The sequence below is a fragment of the Apium graveolens genome, chromosome 4 (assembly GCF_009905375.1).
Source record: "Apium graveolens cultivar Ventura chromosome 4, ASM990537v1, whole genome shotgun sequence".
Classification (NCBI taxonomy): Eukaryota; Viridiplantae; Streptophyta; class Magnoliopsida; order Apiales; family Apiaceae; genus Apium; species Apium graveolens.
The window spans coordinates 279670058-279688421 of record NC_133650.1 but is presented as its reverse complement, the minus strand read 5'-3'; the positions used below and the strand labels follow the sequence as shown (position 1 = coordinate 279688421).

Below are 18364 nucleotides of genomic sequence, written 5' to 3'. Positions count from 1 at the left end.
GTGATATTGATTTTGGAAACTGGATAAAGAGATTGTTTTAATCCACCTATGTCGTGGAAGGTTTTGTTCCACCTACGTCGTGGAATTTTGGAAAGAGGCAAAAAGGAAATTTAGTTGATCTATTGGAGTTGCGTAAGAGGCCCGTTATTCGGTAACGGCTCAGCATGTGGTTGCGTAAGTGGCTAATTGGGTTGGGCATTCTGTTTAACCGATTAGTCCAGCGTGGGGGAAAGACCTAGCCAATCTTTTCCCAAGTTCCGGAACACATTTTATTTCTGGACGGCCGCTAGTCGCTGTCCGGTGAGGGTAGACTGATCAGCTATCTTCACCCGTTAAACGTCCAATAGATTTGATTGATTCAGTTTTGAAATTGTTTAATAAATCAACGTGTTTGAGATAGATGATATTATGGTTCCAGTAACGGAACAAATGATTTTGGGTCCCCGTAACGGGACAAATGATTTTATGGTTCCTGTAATGGAACGGAAGGTTTGAAAAAGAAAATAGCATGCTAAAAGAATTGAACTCTGGTATTTATACACAGCACACTACTACGTTTGTTTTATTGGAAGCATGCTAGTTTTAATATCCAGTTATGAATATTCACTTGTTTTCTAACGAGCTATGAATTTTGTTCCTATCATTGCTTTATCATAAATTATTTTACTTGTTATTCATATAGTGGTACTGTTGAGCAATTGATTGCTCACCCTTGCAGAATGTCTTATATATGTGCCTAGGAGATTCTTCCGCGATAGTCAGGGCAGAGTTCCAGTTCCTTTTGCGTCAGGCTCCTCTGAGGTAGTTGTGCTGGACCAAAGATGGTCTGTTGAGTTGCTGTATTAGGTTAATTGTATCAGGATAAATTGTAGTAAGTTGGTGTTGTTATAGTTGTAACCTAAATCATACTTAAACCTGGAAAAGATCTTGGTATAGGGGTCGTAGTTATATCCTATTATTGAATTGTTTATCTTATGGTTGTTGTTGATGACGTCAACTCCTGACCCCGGGGTTGAGGCCGTCACATGGGTAAGCATCAACGATTTTGTCCTTTTCAGCCTTCATAGTAACTAGCTCAGCATTAGCCTCCCCTAGCTCCTCCTCCTTACGCTTCATCTTCTTCTCCAGCGCATCATACTTCCTCTGTTGCCTCCTGAGGGCGTTATCCGTGTTATCTGAGGCTTTCTTCCAGGACTCGGCTTGCCTCATAGCCGCTTGGAAATAAGCGTTGAACTGAAACAAAATGATAAACAAAGGGTGTAAGGAAAAAGAATGTTACAAGTATATATAAAAAATAGGAGGAGTTAAAAGGGGAAGACCCTTACCGAGGCTAGAAATTGAGCACCCATAAGCTTTATCCTCTCCAAGTCTGGACCAGCCACAATATCAGTGAAGTCCTTAGGGGTCACAGAGTGATGGGACCAGTCCCATGCGTGCTTCGTGGAACCAACCACAGTATCCCCTCGACGGAATCCCCAGAGAGGCTGGACAGCACTGGTAGCTATATAAGCAGGAGCAGTTGGGGTTTCAGTCCCCCCAGAAGAAGCCTCCACCATGGGCTTTTTATGTTTCTTCAGAAAGTTAGGCTCCATTATCTTACCACGGGGGTCCAACCCCGCAAGTCGGGCCTTTTTCATTCTTGCTACTTCCTCAACAACAGGCAAGTTCTCATGATTGATTTCCTTAGTGGCTGCAAAAATAAGGGAAAAATAAAGATAAGTGGTGTCAATAGCGCATGAAAAAAGAAGTAAACATGGAAGGGGAAGAAAAGAAGTACCATGCGTAGAGATTGAGGAAAGTCCCACTTGAATCAAAGAAAATTCGTCTAACGAAATCCAGCTGGGAGTCTGGCCATTATCCTTTATAAGCTCATTATAGATGATAGTTTCCACGGGAGATAGGTGGATGGTTTTAAGGCTGCCATCAGTGACCTTCCCGAAGGAGGATCTAAAGAGTGTGCCCCAGTAACCATTCTTCCATTTGAGCCCAACAAAACTATCCCTCCAGTATTGGTTGTTATCAGGGATTGAAGCACTATTGAAGATTTGTGGAGACTTGGGTCGTTGTCTAATATAAACCCAACCGGATTGGGCACTATTATAGCATTGAAAAAAATTTCTAAAAACATCTACGGAAAGAGGAAAACCACTCATAAGGCATAAAACCATGAAATAAAGGATATTTCTCCAGGAATTTGGGGGAAGTTGGCAAGGATTGATTTACAAATCAGCTAATAATCTAGGAATGAACTCATGAAAAGGAAACTTTAGCCCCGCGATAAGGGCATCAGCATAAACAAATAAAGTGTCAGGCTTCCAGTGGCATGTACGATCACGACCTTCAGCAGGAACTATCCTAAGGGGAGGGTGAACGTTATAAGTCGTGTTAAATTTGTTAATAACATCTGCCTTATACCATTTATTACAATAATCAAAGGAATCTAAGTGAGCGTTAGACAGGTACTCGTCTCCCCTAGTGTTAATCATATCAATTAACGACATATAAGAAGAGCAAATTTTGATGTCATTACCTCTCTTAGATGCTAAAGCAATCTTGTCCAACCTCTCTGAGCTATTGTTTGCCATTAATGGTGATAAGTTGAAGCTTGGAAGGAAGTGGAGGAAGAAGGGGGTCGGGAAAAGGTGACTACCGGAAAAACTTGAGGCTGAAGGTGGAGAAGTGAGAGAGGTTTTTAGGAAAGAACTGAGAGAGACTAGGGAGAAATGAGAAATGAGGGAGTGAGTTGTAAAATCTCACTTCACTCTTCCCCCCTATATAGGCTCTCTCAGCCGGTCACCCCGGAACATTAACCGGCTATAGCCGTCAAAAAAGCTCATCCCATTAGCAAGGGCCCAATTCTTGAACCTTCTAGATTCCCCTACGAAAAGAAAATAAAATAAAAGAAAAATGATATACATGTATAAAGAGAATTATGGAACATTCCAAAATTGGGTAAATAAGAAGCCCAAGAAAAACTGGGCAGAGCCCATGATAAAAGGCCCAGTGAAAGGCCCATGAATGAAAATCTCATCCTAATTAAAATCAAATCAAGAATTAAAATTCTGACCTAAATTCGGTCAGGATTCTGATTTAATTCCTGATCGAAAACACCTACTCGAAAAACATCACGTCCAGGAAATACGGAGGTGTAATTTGGTCAAAAAACTTAAGATTTTGACCAAAATTTTGTCCAAATCTTGTTTGAAGGGTCTAGGTTGAAAAAACATTCGATCATAAAATAATGATCCTTAATTCGGTCAGAAAATGGGATAAGCACCAGGTATTGACCGAAAATTCGATCAGAAATTCTGATCGAACGTTCCTGATCGAAAATTCCACGAGCAGAAAGTATTAGGCCTTAAGTCGGTCAAAATCTGATTTTACAATAAATCCTGACCGAAATTCGATCAGGATTCTGATCGAATCACCCTGGTCAAAACTGTGCACGATCAGAAAATATGGAAGCTTAATTCGGCCAGGATTCTGATCGAATCACCCTGACCGAAAGGAGCTTCGTCCAGGAGTTTTGGGACCATAATTCGACCAGGATCCTAGTCGAATGGATTCCTGGTCGAAATTATACAAAAAAAAAAGATGGAAAATTTTCTGGGAAATTCAGAAAAATAAGAATTTCTGAAATAAATTCCAGAATTTAAGGAAATATTCCAGAAATTAAGGAATAATTCCTGTAAATTAAGGAAAAATTACATAAATTAAGGAAAAACTCCTGTAAATTAAGGGAAAATTCCATAAATTAGGGAAAATCCTGTAAATTAAAGAAAATTCCAGAAATTAAGGAAAAATACCAGGAAATTCCCAAAAAATAGGAATAAGGTAAGGAAAGTAGTATGGAGGTTCCAAAAATACCCTGAAGCCGCGTACAAGGAAAATCGTTGTAGATATGTAGGTCGCTCCACACTTTACGCAGAAAACGATACCCCGTAAGGGATTAAATGAACTTAACTTCCTCGAAATCTTTTACGATTTCCCGGAAGTTAGGGGCAAATGATAGGGAGAAAAATAAACTCTGATTGCGCAATTAATATCGCATTAATTATGTCCAGGTTGGGCCAACAATAAAGCCCATTTATGTAGGCCCAAAAGCCCTGAATATTAATTATTTTCAAAATTAATAAAAATCGGAAAAATCAGTTATTATTAAAAGTCCTAGAAAGGATATGATTCCTTGTAGATCGGCCTCTAAGAGGCCTTATAGGATAAGGAATCAGTTTCCTACTTCCTAGGACTCCAAAGTCCGCTCTAATTCTGAGACTTGTTCACCAAGTCTTCTAACTCTAATCTAATTCAAGGCATCTCATGCGTATATAAGAGGTCTCACCCCACAAATCGGAACTACATTTTTGACTTGATCATTGGCAAACAGCAAGGTACGTAGGCATCTTGTGAAGGCAGATTGAGTTACGAGACACGAAAGCAGTCAAATCGAGCCTCGAAGCTCACGAACCCTAGCAATAAATACTGCCTAGTTTTTAATCCATAACATCAATATTACAAAATAATTTTAATTTATGTTATATAATGATCATTTTTTCTAAAATAGATGTAATATTGTAAATAGACTAAATAATCACAAATTAAAAACTTAAATATATGATGTATTAATTACATACTATTACAATTTTACCATTTTAAAGGTGGGTAAATCATATTAAGTAATAAATTACATTTATACAAGATATTAATTAATTATAAATTGATATTTACTTAGAAATGTAATGAGTTAAAACTATAATCATATTCGGGTTTTAACCAAATACGAACCACGGATCATATTCAGGTAGGATCATTTTATAAAAAAATGTATGAGACATAATCTGAGCGAGTACATAAGTGCTTGTATCCGGGATCATATTTTATTCGGGTATATTTTTCACACCAGATTTGGATCATATTTAAAACGGATATGAGACATGTATCATATTTTCGAGCCAGATATAAGCCGAGATACCGGATAGTCCGGATCAATTTACAGCCCTATAAATATATTATAATATAGTATAGATATATAAAAGGATTGATAGATTATAGATTTGGGCTACATATCAAACTGGTCACTGAAGTGAAAGCGATATATCAATTCTTTCACAGATTTTAATGGATATCATTTTGATCACTGAATTCATATAAATATCAAATAGATAACTCCAAAAATGCGACAAAAAAAGTAAATATTATCTTTTGTTAAGTTCTACACATTTTACTTTAAAATTACTATAATCAAATAAAAAGTTATGAACTCTAGTATTTTAGATAAGATATCTAGATTTTAAAACTTTTATTTACTATTTATTTTTAATTAAATAAGATAAAATAACTGTAAAATTTAAAATAAATAGTAAATAAGATAAAATAACTTTTTCCTCGCATTTTTTGAGTTATCTATTTAATATTTATATGACTTTAGTGATTAAAATGATATCACTTAAATCAGTCAAGAAAGTGATATAGGCCTTCACTTCAATAAATACTAAAATATTTAACCCTAATAGATTTGAAAAAATACCCTTTTATCTCACAATTTGGGAGTAAATGATCCAAAATATCACATATCAGGAAAATGGCTCTTACTACCATTCTGAAACCCAGAAAAATTGTGCCAACAGTTGAGAATTAGGCCAATTACTTGATGGGCCCGCTAACTGGGCCTGCAATTTTTTTTAGATAAACGCATATTTGTAATGTGTTGGTGACTTGACGCATCAAGATTTTGCGTTTCCTTTTCTGAATTTCAAAACCAGTCAATTGATTCTAGCTACTAAATGCAAGAAAAATTTGCGTTTTTGAATTTGAAAATAAAACGCAACAAAGCTACTAAATGCAAGAAAAATTTGTGTTTTTGAATTTGAAAATAAAACGCAACAAAATTATGCATTTCTGAGTGATAGTAAGGGTCATATTTCAGCACCTGTGAGATTTTGGGTCTTTTATTCTCAAATTATGATACTAAGGGGCTTTACCCAATAGATTTTGATGTTACTGTCCAAGTCCAGATTGAGGTTATTTGCCTGAAAAGTCCTCGTTTCTTCCATCGATATGTCTTAATGATGTTCAGTATCAACTCATGTCCCTGTATAATTTGCATATATACCCTTGTAGATCTACGGGTAATGTTCGGTTTCAACATCTCTCATCGACAAAATGTATAACCTTGTATTGTTTCTACTTACATACGTCCATGTATACTCTGTATTAAATCGAGATTTCCGCAAAATATACATGTTAGTATTTGTATCTGAATGGTTTTATAATACTCCAGTAGCAATCCTACCAAGTTCAAAAACTAATTCACTTCTCATCTCTGATCTCTTGTAATGTTTTGTAGCCAATTATGCTGCAGTGTTTACAGTCATGAAGGAAGTTTAATTATGTACGGCGTTACTACCATAATACAATACAAAAGTCAGTCATGCACTTGAGTTCTCTGTTACTTTTGGTAATATTGATCATCAGGGCTGTGTGAACCACCTTATATCAAATACGAAAAGAGCCATGGAGATCAATGGTATTAGCAAAATTTTCATACCTGTTAATAATGTGTTGGAAAAGGACTGTCTAATCTAGAACTGTGTTCGAACTTATGCAGGGTGATCGTATGCACTTGTTGCAGTGTTTGATTATTTGTTATGATTTTTAGTGCCTAAGCATATCGAGTGGCACGTATATATGATGTTCGTGTATGAGCGGGGAAACAAATATCTACCCTTTCCACTTCAAGCAAATCTTCACAAATATCTGTATTTTAATAAAATTTAGGTCTTCAACAATAACATAATATTTATTAACCACTATATTGGAGGTGGTAACTCCACATTAGCAGTGTATGCATAGTGTACATACTTCACACCCAGCAATCTAGTTATTTGTAGCTTGTAGGTACCGATTACACCTTGTGTAAAATCAAGTTAGCACCATATGCAGGTTGAGTAGTAAGTTTATTGACAGGTGCATGCTTATAGGATGGTGAAAGCTTAAAGGAGAACTTTCTTAATATCATGGCCACGGCTAGTTTTGCTTCCAATATCGCAAAATTCTGTCCAATGCAGATCCTTGGCCCCCCACCAAACGGAAAAAATGCAGTTGCCTGATTTTTTGTTGCCTTTGAAATGCCTTCTGAAAATCTTTCAGGATTAAACTCCTTTGCATCAGCGCCCCATATTTCATGATCATGATGAATTTGATTTACAGGCACCACAATTTGCATTCCTGGTAGTAAGCTTATATCTGCCAAAGTAATTTCCTCATTTATCTGTCGAACTAGAATAGATACTGATGCATATAATCTCAGAACCTCGTACAAAATCATAGTCACCTGCATGCAGTAAACAAAAAAAGAAAACGGATGTAATGGTCAAGTCAAGAAGTGTTTTAAATTGCTAATTCTACCTTTCCACCTCAAGTTGCATGAAGAACAAAGTACTAACAATCTTCAGATGATTGAGATGACCTATATCCAGTTTGTCATCCCCAATTACTTGCAATACTTCTAGTCTAGCTCGATCTTGCCAATTGGGATGCATACTTAACAAGACCAACGTCCACACAAGCAAGGTTGAGGTGGTCTCCTGGCCAGCAAAATAGAATGCCTTGCATTCTTCAATTACATCGTCAGAGCTCATTCCATTATTCTTGTTTCCCTGTCCGAATTCTTTAGAGTTTGCTTCCAGCAATAATCCCAGTAAGTCGTCAGTGCTAGCTTCTCCTTCTTTCATGGCCTTCATCTTCTTATCAATAATACCTTTTACTAAAAATCGCACTTTTTTGTCTATTTCCTCCATCCTCTGGTTCCTCTTAGTTGGTAAAAACCTGAAAAAAGAAAAGGTGACTTCTTCTGTTTCCTTTGTGCACATTTTTGTATATACTTCACATATCAAACTTTACCATTTTATTCTGCAAGTATAGGGTATGACTTTACCTGGATCCCGGCAGGTAAACTGATTGCAGAGCCTTAAATGCGTAGTCAGCTTGTTCCACTTGTAATTCAAATACCTTTTTTCCCTCTTGATAGCAACTACCAAATGCAGTACGGGAAATGACATCACTTGTTAATGTTTGAAGAAAAGGCCACACATCCAACTCGCATGAATTTCTTCCCTCCCCTATCATTTCCATCCATTTGATTGTCATCTCATGACAACACAAATCAAATGCTGGTAGCATACCCTGCAACCACAACAAAATTTATACCAGATAAACTAGAACAAGAGAATGCAATCACTTCCTTTAAACTCATATAGTGAAATACGTACTTCTTTTAACTAAATTATTACCTTCAACTTTTCAGTGTGAAAAGCAGGATTGAGAAGTCTTCTGTGCAAAGTCCACTCACTTCCATTTAGTGATGGGAGGCCTTGTATGAATATGTTAAATATCGGGTGTGCCACGGGCTTTGGGTATTTCAAATGATTATTTAAAACTTCTTTAACCATTTCAGGATTCATAATAACAATCCTTGGTGTTTGTCCAGCCCAGAAAAATGTTCTTTTACCTTCAAACACAATATATTATCATACAAAGAAAATAGAAAGAGTTACATGAAGATTGAATCATATAATCTCTACAAAGCAGAACACTCTAGCTCCTCCAAGCACTCTACAAAGCGAAAATCTCAAACGAGCTTTTTGATACGTACTTAGTTGCAGGCATGTAGCAAGCAATTCAGACATTTATACTAAGAAATGTGAATTGTAACTTAACTCTAGTTATTCAATTAAGTCGAGCCTAATCAAGTACAAATTTAAATATCTACATTCCAACACGAGCCTCATTCCTGCAGGCACTGAAATCTATAGTTGGAACCTGATCGGAACGTAAAAGAAATTATAAATTCCAGTTGATATTTTTTAAATATTCGACTAGAAAACGCTTCATGGCTGAGTAATTTACAAAAACCAAGTAAAATTATTTGTACCGTAGTCGCGGACGAGCTTGCAGAGAAAGGGAGTGGTACGAGAAGGTACGTCATGGGAGATGGAAATGGAGTTTGATCTTGTTGCCATTAACATGGACATGTTTTCTATGGTGTCTCCATACAAAAAGCGATAAGAGTTGCCATGAAAGCCTTGTTTTCTCATGTGTTTTTCCAACTTTTTAGGTCTCAACCACACCCAGTTGAGAACTCTCCATATTACTGTGGTAGCTGAAATCACTGCTACTGCTATAGCTATCTGAAATAAGGGGTACTCCATTTTTTTACTCAACCTTTCATGGTGTCAGTGCTGCTTATATAAGGATTGAGGTAGGACATATTTCGTTTTCACATAACATCCCTTATTATCATTCATTTCCTAATATACACAAAGTACAAACTCCTGGAATTTTAGAACACTGCTACATTAGAAATTTCTATTCTAAATTAACAAAAGGGTCACATTCCCAAGTGGGAACGGTGTGAATGTGAAATATTAAGAGTACATTTTATATCGTGATATTTAACGCGTATAAGTTTTGATCAGGTAGTTATGATGCATATTTAGTTATAATGTGCACAATAATACAATTTTTTACTGCATTACATTTATATATATGACCATTTTTACAGATTTTTACGTGTGTTAGTACTTATGGTCTAAAACTTATATTAAATATCATTATATAAAAGGTATTAATATTTAACATCATTAAAAATTCATATTAAATATCATGATATAAAGGGTAATTATTAATATCTTGATACAAATTTTACATTATAATATGTATTCTACCTGATCAAAACTTAGGCTCCATTTGGGAAGTGCTGTTGAAAACTGTTGTGTTGTGACGAAAAGTGTCTTTCTTGATTGTTTGGCAATTTTTTTCATATTTTGAGATATAATATATAAAAATAATATTTTTGAAAAATTTTGATGATGAAACATAATTACTTCTTGCAAAAGCTGAAAATACCTTTTTCCAAAAACATGGGACATTATTTTGCTAACAGAAACTTTTAGATGCATTTTTACAGACTTAACTTTTAGAATTTACTAAAAACCATTCTAACAATTTTTGAACAAAAAACTGTTATAACTGTTTGTAAGAGTAATATCAATGGGGCCCTATATGTGTTAAATATGATGATATAAACGGCTTGATTAACGTGTGGCTTAAGAGATGATAAAATTCATTAATTATACTTAATCATCTCCCCTGCTGGGGTATATATTTATCAGTGCCGATAAAATGAAGTTGCAAAATGACTCGTCTAAGTGTATTAATATTATAGTTTTACATAGTTACAATTTAAGAAATTGAACTTGACGATATTTTCTTAGAAACTTTTTAGAAAAAAGATAATATTTATATATAAAAGAGAAAAATATTTATTTTAATAAATTTATATATTATTTTCTTTTCTTACAAAAAAAGAAATAACTTTTTTTTACAATAATAATAAATTCAAAAAATAATATGATCGACTTCTTAATGTTATAATTCAATTTGATTATAAAAAATATATTCAACTATCTTAATGTTGATGATCCTAATTTTTGTTGTTTTTATTTATACATTTTTTTAAGGCAAAGATAATCTATATCTATATTATACTATAATAGCCGGAATAGAGATAATTTGGTTCAACCGTTTGGTTTAACGATAATTCCCTAATTTTGATTATTACAAAAATAGATAAATAGTGTTATATATCTAATAAACTACTAAATTATTAAACTACTACTAAATATAGTATACTTATCCTACTAAACTACGAATACAGCTTATCATATTATTAAAAAATATAAATAATAGTGTTATATATCTACTAAACTACTAAATTGTTAAACTACTAAAAATAGTCTACTTATTCTACTAAATTACGACCACATGTTATTCTATTATTTTTATTATAAATTTATAATCATTACATATTTATATAAATATTTTAAAAATATAATATAACTGGATAAATAAAAATTTAAAATATTAATGGGAACCCGTGCATCGCACGGGATTTATGTTAGTATATATATACTATACTATTATAAGCAGAACACCCTCTATTTTGTTGTTGCTCGGTACAGTTGTTTGGTAGTTGCTCGGTACAGTTGTTTGGTACGACAAATAACAACCGTCAGATCTAAAGTCAGAAAAATGAGAACCATTGGATACAATTATAAAATATTATTATATTAATATTTAAACTGATCTTATGGATTCAGGGTTCGAACCCTGTCAACAGCTTATTATATTTAAATTTTTATATTCTTTTTTTAAACAATATATTATATTATATTATTTATTTTCAGTTAAGTCTCAAATTATTATAAAATATATATTGTTATAATTTATTATATTCTTCAATTTATTTTTCAACTATTAAAAATTATATTATTAAATATATTATTAAAAATTATCGAATGTTAAAAACAATCCGTGCATCGCACTGGTTAGTAACATTAATAAGCAAAGCAGATTAATCTTTGTTTAGGACCAAACAAGCGGCCAACAGAAATAAACAAATTCAACTCACTTCTCCTAGCCTTTCTATCAGAAACTAGCCATAACATACATCCTGGCATAAGACTCGATTCACCAGAAACAATAAAGGGTTAATTGCACAGACACCACTTTAATTTGAAACATTATCACTTTAGTACCAAAAATTTTAACAATTATACTTTACTTCTCAGACTTCTTTATACCCCTTATCTTAGTTCCCTCGTTAAATAGGACGTGGGTAATATAATAATTTTACAATATTTAATTGCAATTTGACTATTTAACTTCAATAAATTTTACATCTTAGCCCCTAAACATGTTTTTTTATACATTTCTAACCTTCAAACTATAAAAATTTTACATTTTAATTGACAGACGGACTTGCTATCGAAGACCAAATAATATATTAGGTCCGGTTTAAAGTTTATAATTTTATTTAAAAAGAATAAGAAAAAAAGGGCAATGACGGAAAAAATAGGTGAGTGAATGAAGTAGCAGGTCATCTAGAAGTATGCTAGTTGATCGTAGGCAGTTCTTGCACTTTTTGATTATTTGTTATAATTTGTAGCCTACGTACATACGTTATTTGTGTATCAGACTGTAACAACAATCTAACAACTTCAATCAACTCAAAAAGCTCCTTCTAATAACCAAACAAATACTAACTCCGTCTTCTTTTTCTTTTTGCTAATTGATTGTACACACACGCCAGTAGTTGAACTTTTGACTTCCTGAAAGTTGACTTTCTGAAAGGGGGACGAGTTCAACTACTCCACTAACCTTTACATGACAGTTTAAAAAAGGAGCAGAAAGCTGTCAAGATCCCTGTATATGGCATTACCAGCTCCATTGTCCAAGTGCACCCATCAATCAAAAATAAATGCTCGAAATACTAGTGAAACCCATCAATCAAAAATACATGCTTGAAATTATTATCAAAGCATCTCATGTACACGTCGCATTCATAATGACAAACCGAAGGAAAACCACATACTAGCCTTTCCGTGAAATCGAGCTATCTAGATTCTAGCCTCCCTGTACGATACCGATGGCAATGGCACCAAAACCTACATCTTATTTAATCTGCAGACGTGCAATTTTTTTCAATCCATCTAGCCTCCCTGTACTAAAATTCCCTTCTGAACTGATGACAAAAGGAGATTTTGCTCTGAAAATACACCCAGATTGATGTTTCCTTACCATTCAACACACCAGAAATAAACCTCCTTGCCTTTCTTTAAAAACCTTCAGAGGATGACGTGCCCTCGAATTTCACCTGAGATCCAATTAATCCCTAAACTCTGTGGCAGGTTAGTGCAATACCTTCCTGGTTAGAAGTTAGAACTATAGTCTTCAGACATTCCAATTTATCAAATTTGTTCGAGTAATAAACAACATTTTACTTTCTGGTCTCCCATCGAAAACTAAATTTTCCAGAAAAAGGAATTCGAATATATACTACTAGTTCTATACTTAAAACCTAAATGAGCACCAAAAAAAGGAACTAGAAGACCTGAAATTTATGTTTTACTGGAGGAAGTAACCAAAGTGAATAAAAGAATAAACTAAAACAAAAATTTTAGGGAGAGATGTCATATTCTGCTTCAGAGGAGGCTGGAGAATCAGTAGCTTCAGCAAGATTTTCAAGCATTAATAACACTTCATTTGTGTCATCCAGATAATATTTGGCTTTGCTAGGCTTTTGTCCAACTGTGCAGGCGAACACAGAAGTGTTAGAAGAAAGAATATTTGCTGAAATTGCACTACCAATGATTTCAAACATGTCTTCGTCAGATCTGTCATCACCAATGCAAAGAACAAAATCAGCATGTCCCCCTTTTTCAGCCATTGAAGTAAATATCTTCTCTGCGACTACCCCTTTGCTGAGTCCCTGAGAAAATAAGTGCATGAAAGAGGTGCAAGTTTAGTCGCTAATAGGATATTCAAGCTCCATGATACCAACTTAGAAACATGATTGGAGAAGATAATTATGTGAAGCGGTGACAGGACACTAGAAAGCTGTTAAAACTTGACAAAAATGAAAGTTTTCAGATTCAAAAATTTCAAAGAGAAAACAAATGATATCATTACCACAGTTTAATCTATTCAAAATGATTCCAAAGTTTCAGACATTTCTACAGAACAACAAAGATTCCAGAGTAACTATTCCTGCTACACACTAACGTATAGATTGGGGGCCTCTGATTAATAGTCTTGAGAATGCTTTGACCATTTGTGAGTAATGCAACTTATGTTTTTATGGACAGTTATATCATTCTATAAAACATCATCTTGTGTTAATTTCTCACATTCCTTCAGTTTTTATGAAACTCAACTAAAACAGACAGAATCACAGAGTGGAATGCAACATTATACTAGAAAATTAGAAAATAGTAAATTGGTTAGTAATATTTGCCTGAGGTTTGACTTCTACAATGAATTGACCACTTTTCACAGCGACAGGTTCATTTGCTAAAACACTCTCTAGATGATCTAACATCTCCTTTGCTTGAGAAAATCCAAACACTGGGTCAGCATCTTTGTATTGCCAGACTAGAGCACTTTCCTTCGTTTCAATAGAAGAGCCATCAGTCGCCTCGGTATATAATTTCATCACAGGTTTAGCCATCTCCATCCAACCAAATTCAGTACTTTGTCCACAAACTTCCCATTGTTCATTATTTGACTGCCTGAAGACATTTATACCAGAGAAATTAAGATAAATAATTAAAGAATTACATTCCTAAACATAGCATTTAAAATTTTTAGAAATTTGCTATTAATTAGGACCTGTTTTCTAGCATTTTTGGGATTTTAACTGAGAACAGCACACCTGCTCCAAGTACTCAATATTTGACTACATTTGTCGCCATTGTAGAGACATCTAGAGCCAATTACTGCATTGAAGTCTCTGCTTCCTAGGTCTTGCGAAACGTTTACTCTTCAAGAGTATTAAATAATGTCTTTCAACAGAGCCACCTTTTTTGGAAGTTTTCATTTAATCAATATAGGACTCTATTGATTAGGCTTCTAGTTTTATCCTATTATCTAATTTCAACAAATCTTTCTCCATATTTACCTGAGAATCTATAAGTCATTTGAATTCTACTCACTTCCATAGCCTAATATTCTAGGTTTTGTTGCATTTGCTTAACAAAACAGTATATTAGCAACAGAGAAGCTTATCTAAAACTTTGATTATCTTTTTTGTAGAAAAGGTACAATTAGGACAAACATAAATAGCGAGACATACTTGGACAAAACAGTTGAGAAGGTTACTGTTAGCAAGGATCGCGTCACAAGGGGTGACACTTGATAGAATTCTAGTAACCAACAGAGACAGCTCATAAGCAAGCTTAAGCAAGGGATGCATATTACAACAATAATTATATTATATATATATATAGAAAGATTTTTCATAAGAGGATTCGTAGAATGATCAATACTTTGACTAATTTGAACTGTATATCTGCCCACACTTGGAGTTTTATATGTAAAATTTTATTATTTCCTAATCAATCACAATTCAAGACAGAAATTTTTAATAAAAAAGGTAGAAAAGATTTCTGAATAGCTAGACAAGGAACCAAAAAATTTACCTCATAAAATAGCCATGTTCCGCCGCTATTCCAAGCTTCCGGCAGGAAGAAAATATATCACTTAAGCTGTCCCTTCCTCGCCCACTGACAATAAAGACAGTATTATTTGGATCCTCACAAAGTCTATTCAAGATTGAAATGACCTCGCCACTAGGAGATTTTATGATGGAATTCTGGGGCATAACAGTACCATCATAATCCAACAAAATGGCCCTTCGCTTGCTCTTAATGTAAGCTGACACAATATCATCTATGGAAAGCTTCCTAAAATTAGGATCTAGTGATACAACCCTAAACCCAAAGCCTAAACCAATTCCCCAACATCTTTTCTTAAAATGATCAGCACAAGTTCTCTCCATATCTTGCAAGAAACTATGTGCCCAATAAGCAACATCATGTGTGCTGATATAACGATAATGCTTTTCGTGTCGCAATTGTGCTTCCGGTTCCCCCATTGATATAGCCTCATTCATTGCCTCTGCAGTTGCTTCCACATTCCATGGGTTGACACGGATTGCTCCACTCAAAGAAGGAGAACACCCTATGAATTCTGACACAACCAACATGCTCTTCCTAGGTCCATTTAAATCTGAGCATGTTTCTGCACCAGATATTCCCTGTCTACACACAATATATTCATATGGAGTTAAATTCATTCCATCCCGAACCGCTGTGACAACAACACATTCTGCTATACTGAAGTAAGCAATCCTTTCACTGATTGATAAAGGTTTGTCAATAACTACTATAGGTTCGTATCCAGGCTTTCCAAATTTCTCATTGATTCTCTTGCAGCTTTCCTGTATTTCAGCCTGTGTTTGCTCCAAATCTATTCCTTTACCTCTTGCAGGATTTAAAATTTGTACCAGCACAGCATTTCCTTGCCACACTGAATGCTGCTTCAGCATCTGTTCCATTGCTAAAAGTTTCAAGTTAATACCTTTAAACACATCCATGTCATCAACTCCTAGTAACACTGCTTTCCCTTCATATTTTTGCTTAAGCTCCTTAATCAAGGACTCTTTATCAGCAAGCCTCATAACTGACTCAATCTGACCCATATGAATCCCAACTGGCATAATCTTTATCCCAACAGTTCTTCCAAAATATTCCAAACCTATGTAGCCCCTCTTTGACTGATACTCCAAACCTAACATCCGACTACAACAAGAAAGGAAATGTCTCGCATAATCAAAAGTATGAAAACCAATTAGATCAGAGTTAAGTAAAGCTTTTAAAATTTCTTCTCTAACAGGAAGTGTTCTGTATATTTCCGAAGATGGAAAGGGACTGTGAAGGAAAAAACCCATTCTTAAACGATTGAAACGTCTCCTCAGAAAGGTCGGGAGTACCATTAAATGATAATCATGTATCCAGACAAAATCATCGTCTGGATTTAACACCTCAATCACTTTCTGTGAAAACAACTTATTTGCTGCCACATAAGCTTCCCACGTTGTACGGTCAAACCTACTCCCTCGATCAGCAGAAAATGGCAGCATATAGTGAAAAAGGGGCCACAACTGCCTCTTACAAAATCTATCATAAAAATTTTCCAAAAGATTAGGCGGAATAAAGGTAGCAACACATTTAAACCTTTCCAACAAAACCTGCGAAACATCATCCTGCTCCATCAGATTAACATCAACACTCAAAGACCCAACATACAAAACTTCCATATCTTCACTCATCCCATCCCTCAGTCTGAAAAGCAACGAATCCTCATCCCAACTAAAACTCCACCCCTTATTGTCCGGTCTTCGCCTAGCCTTTAACGGCAACTTATTCGCCACAATGATCATCCTATCGGAAGCAAGCGAAGACGGATTATCCGAACAAACACTACTACTCTGATCATCATCAAGCTCTGTAATACTCCCGGGCACCGTCATTACTCTCGAAAGACGCTTCCTCTCTCGTTCCCTACCCATGACCGGGAAATTCCCAGATGCCAAATCCAACAAATTAGTATACGATCTGGACATCATCTTTACTAAACTTCCCTAAAAACCGAAACCGAAAAATCTTAACCCAAATCAAGAAAATCCACAAACCCTTTTCTCTAACAAGACTACATTACCAAAATATCTGCATAAACACATCACATTTCCATAATTAGCCAAACATTAAAAACCAACCCTACATATAAATAGGACACAAGAACCGTACAAGTAGACATAAATACGAGGGTCAAGTGTGGAAAGTACAAGATAACAAGATCAAACTATGCATACATATATGTTTTTTATAATTTACAAAGGAGACAAAAATAAAACAGAACACAATTGATGGAGACAATACATACATACAAACATGTAAAAACATGAGAAGGTGAGATGGTGTTAAGGAAAGGAACCTTGGAGAGTAGTGATGATGATTTGACAAGGAGATCGAATTTACGAATTTTAGTGTGAATGCGGGGGATACATACAAGTACACCACAAATGATCTAGGGTTTGTTTTCTTGTGTGTGATGATGATGATTTTTTTATTTATTTTAATTGAGGAAGTGATTTTATTTCGGGTGAACGACAAATTTAGCCTATTTTTACATAAAATTGGCCAACTTTAGCCGATTGGATACCCAACTGTCAGTGGAGTATCCACTTTATACAAGATACCCAACTGGCAGTGGAGTATCCCATATATGAAATACCCAAGTACCGCTGGAGTATCTTATACAAATTGGGATACCCAACTGACAGTGGAGTATTTAATTGGCAAAAATTGGCCACTTTTTTCAAAATGGCTATTTTTGTTAAATTTTTTCAAAAATCTGCTATTTTTGTCAATTTTTCTTTTATTTTTAATATCATATAGCTAAATTAGTGACGTCATATATATCAGGGTATGAATATTCCGAAACTTTTTATATATAACATTTTTAACTTTTTTCAATATATAGTAGTTTATTGAGCCGCGCTTCGCAGCGGACTTCTAAAATAATGTTTCGATTTTTTTTCGTGTATTTCTTATCCGATCTTTGTCATTATGAAATTAAGAATAATAAAAAATATAATCAATCAAAAAGTTTAAAAAATCGTTCTCTCGTTAAACATGTTTACTCCAATGAGTCGTTCTCTCATTATTCATAAATATAATATTTCATATGCTAAAAATTAAAAGAAAATTTCAGGAAAAGATAAAATAGTAAGTTGATTTTAAGAAAAAAAGGAGAAATGATATTAGAAAAAAATTTAGAAAAAATATGAAGATGGTAGGTTGATTTAAATAGAAAGTAGAAGTTTTAGGTGAATATTATGAATTTATGATGACAAAGTTGATTTTAAAAACCTTAATGGAAGATGTTGTATAAATTTAGGAGAATA

The 18364-nt window shown here is 34.4% G+C and overlaps 2 protein-coding genes across 3 annotated transcripts; both read right to left on the bottom strand.

The window, feature by feature from the left end:
- Positions 1-6746: 6746 nt before the first annotated feature.
- LOC141721060 (cytochrome P450 72A397-like) lies at positions 6747-9221 on the bottom strand. 2 transcript variants are annotated; one of them, XM_074523799.1, is made up of 5 exons: positions 8930-9221; positions 8289-8506; positions 7934-8181; positions 7413-7824; positions 6747-7330 (listed from the first exon to the last, which is right to left on the bottom strand). In XM_074523799.1, exons 1-5 carry the CDS (start codon positions 9204-9206, stop codon positions 6902-6904), a joined length of 1584 nt encoding a protein of 527 aa, XP_074379900.1. In that variant the 5' UTR covers positions 9207-9221; the 3' UTR covers positions 6747-6901. The 2 variants fall into 2 exon arrangements, with proteins under 2 accessions (XP_074379900.1, XP_074379901.1); XM_074523800.1 differs by having other exon boundaries at positions 6748-7330; positions 7443-7824.
- A 3553-nt stretch (positions 9222-12774) lies between these two features.
- LOC141721059 (putative alpha,alpha-trehalose-phosphate synthase [UDP-forming] 7) lies at positions 12775-17525 on the bottom strand. Its single transcript, XM_074523798.1, has 4 exons — positions 17392-17525; positions 15036-17123; positions 13853-14126; positions 12775-13327 (listed from the first exon to the last, which is right to left on the bottom strand). Exons 2-4 carry the CDS (start codon positions 17021-17023, stop codon positions 13016-13018), a joined length of 2574 nt encoding a protein of 857 aa, XP_074379899.1. The 5' UTR covers positions 17024-17123; positions 17392-17525; the 3' UTR covers positions 12775-13015.
- Positions 17526-18364: the final 839 nt, after the last annotated feature.

Bases quoted from the DNA above. Each gene is read 5' to 3' on its own strand.
- LOC141721060 (XM_074523799.1), bottom strand. From the start codon at position 9,206: ATGGAGTACCCCTTATTTCAGATAGCTATAGCAGTAGCAGTGATTTCA. The intron at 8,507-8,929 runs GTACAAATAATT...TTGTGTTTGAAG, and splicing joins CAAGCTCGTCCGCGACTACG to GTAAAAGAACATTTTTCTGG. The intron at 7,331-7,412 runs GTGGAAAGGTAG...TACTGCATGCAG, and splicing joins TGTTCTTCATGCAACTTGAG to GTGACTATGATTTTGTACGA.
- LOC141721059 (XM_074523798.1), bottom strand. From the start codon at position 17,023: ATGATGTCCAGATCGTATACTAATTTGTTGGATTTGGCATCTGGGAAT. The intron at 14,127-15,035 runs GTAAATTTTTTG...AAATGTCTTCAG, and splicing joins GAACATGGCTATTTTATGAG to GCAGTCAAATAATGAACAAT. The intron at 13,328-13,852 runs GCAAATATTACT...TTATTTTCTCAG, and splicing joins TTGTAGAAGTCAAACCTCAG to GGACTCAGCAAAGGGGTAGT.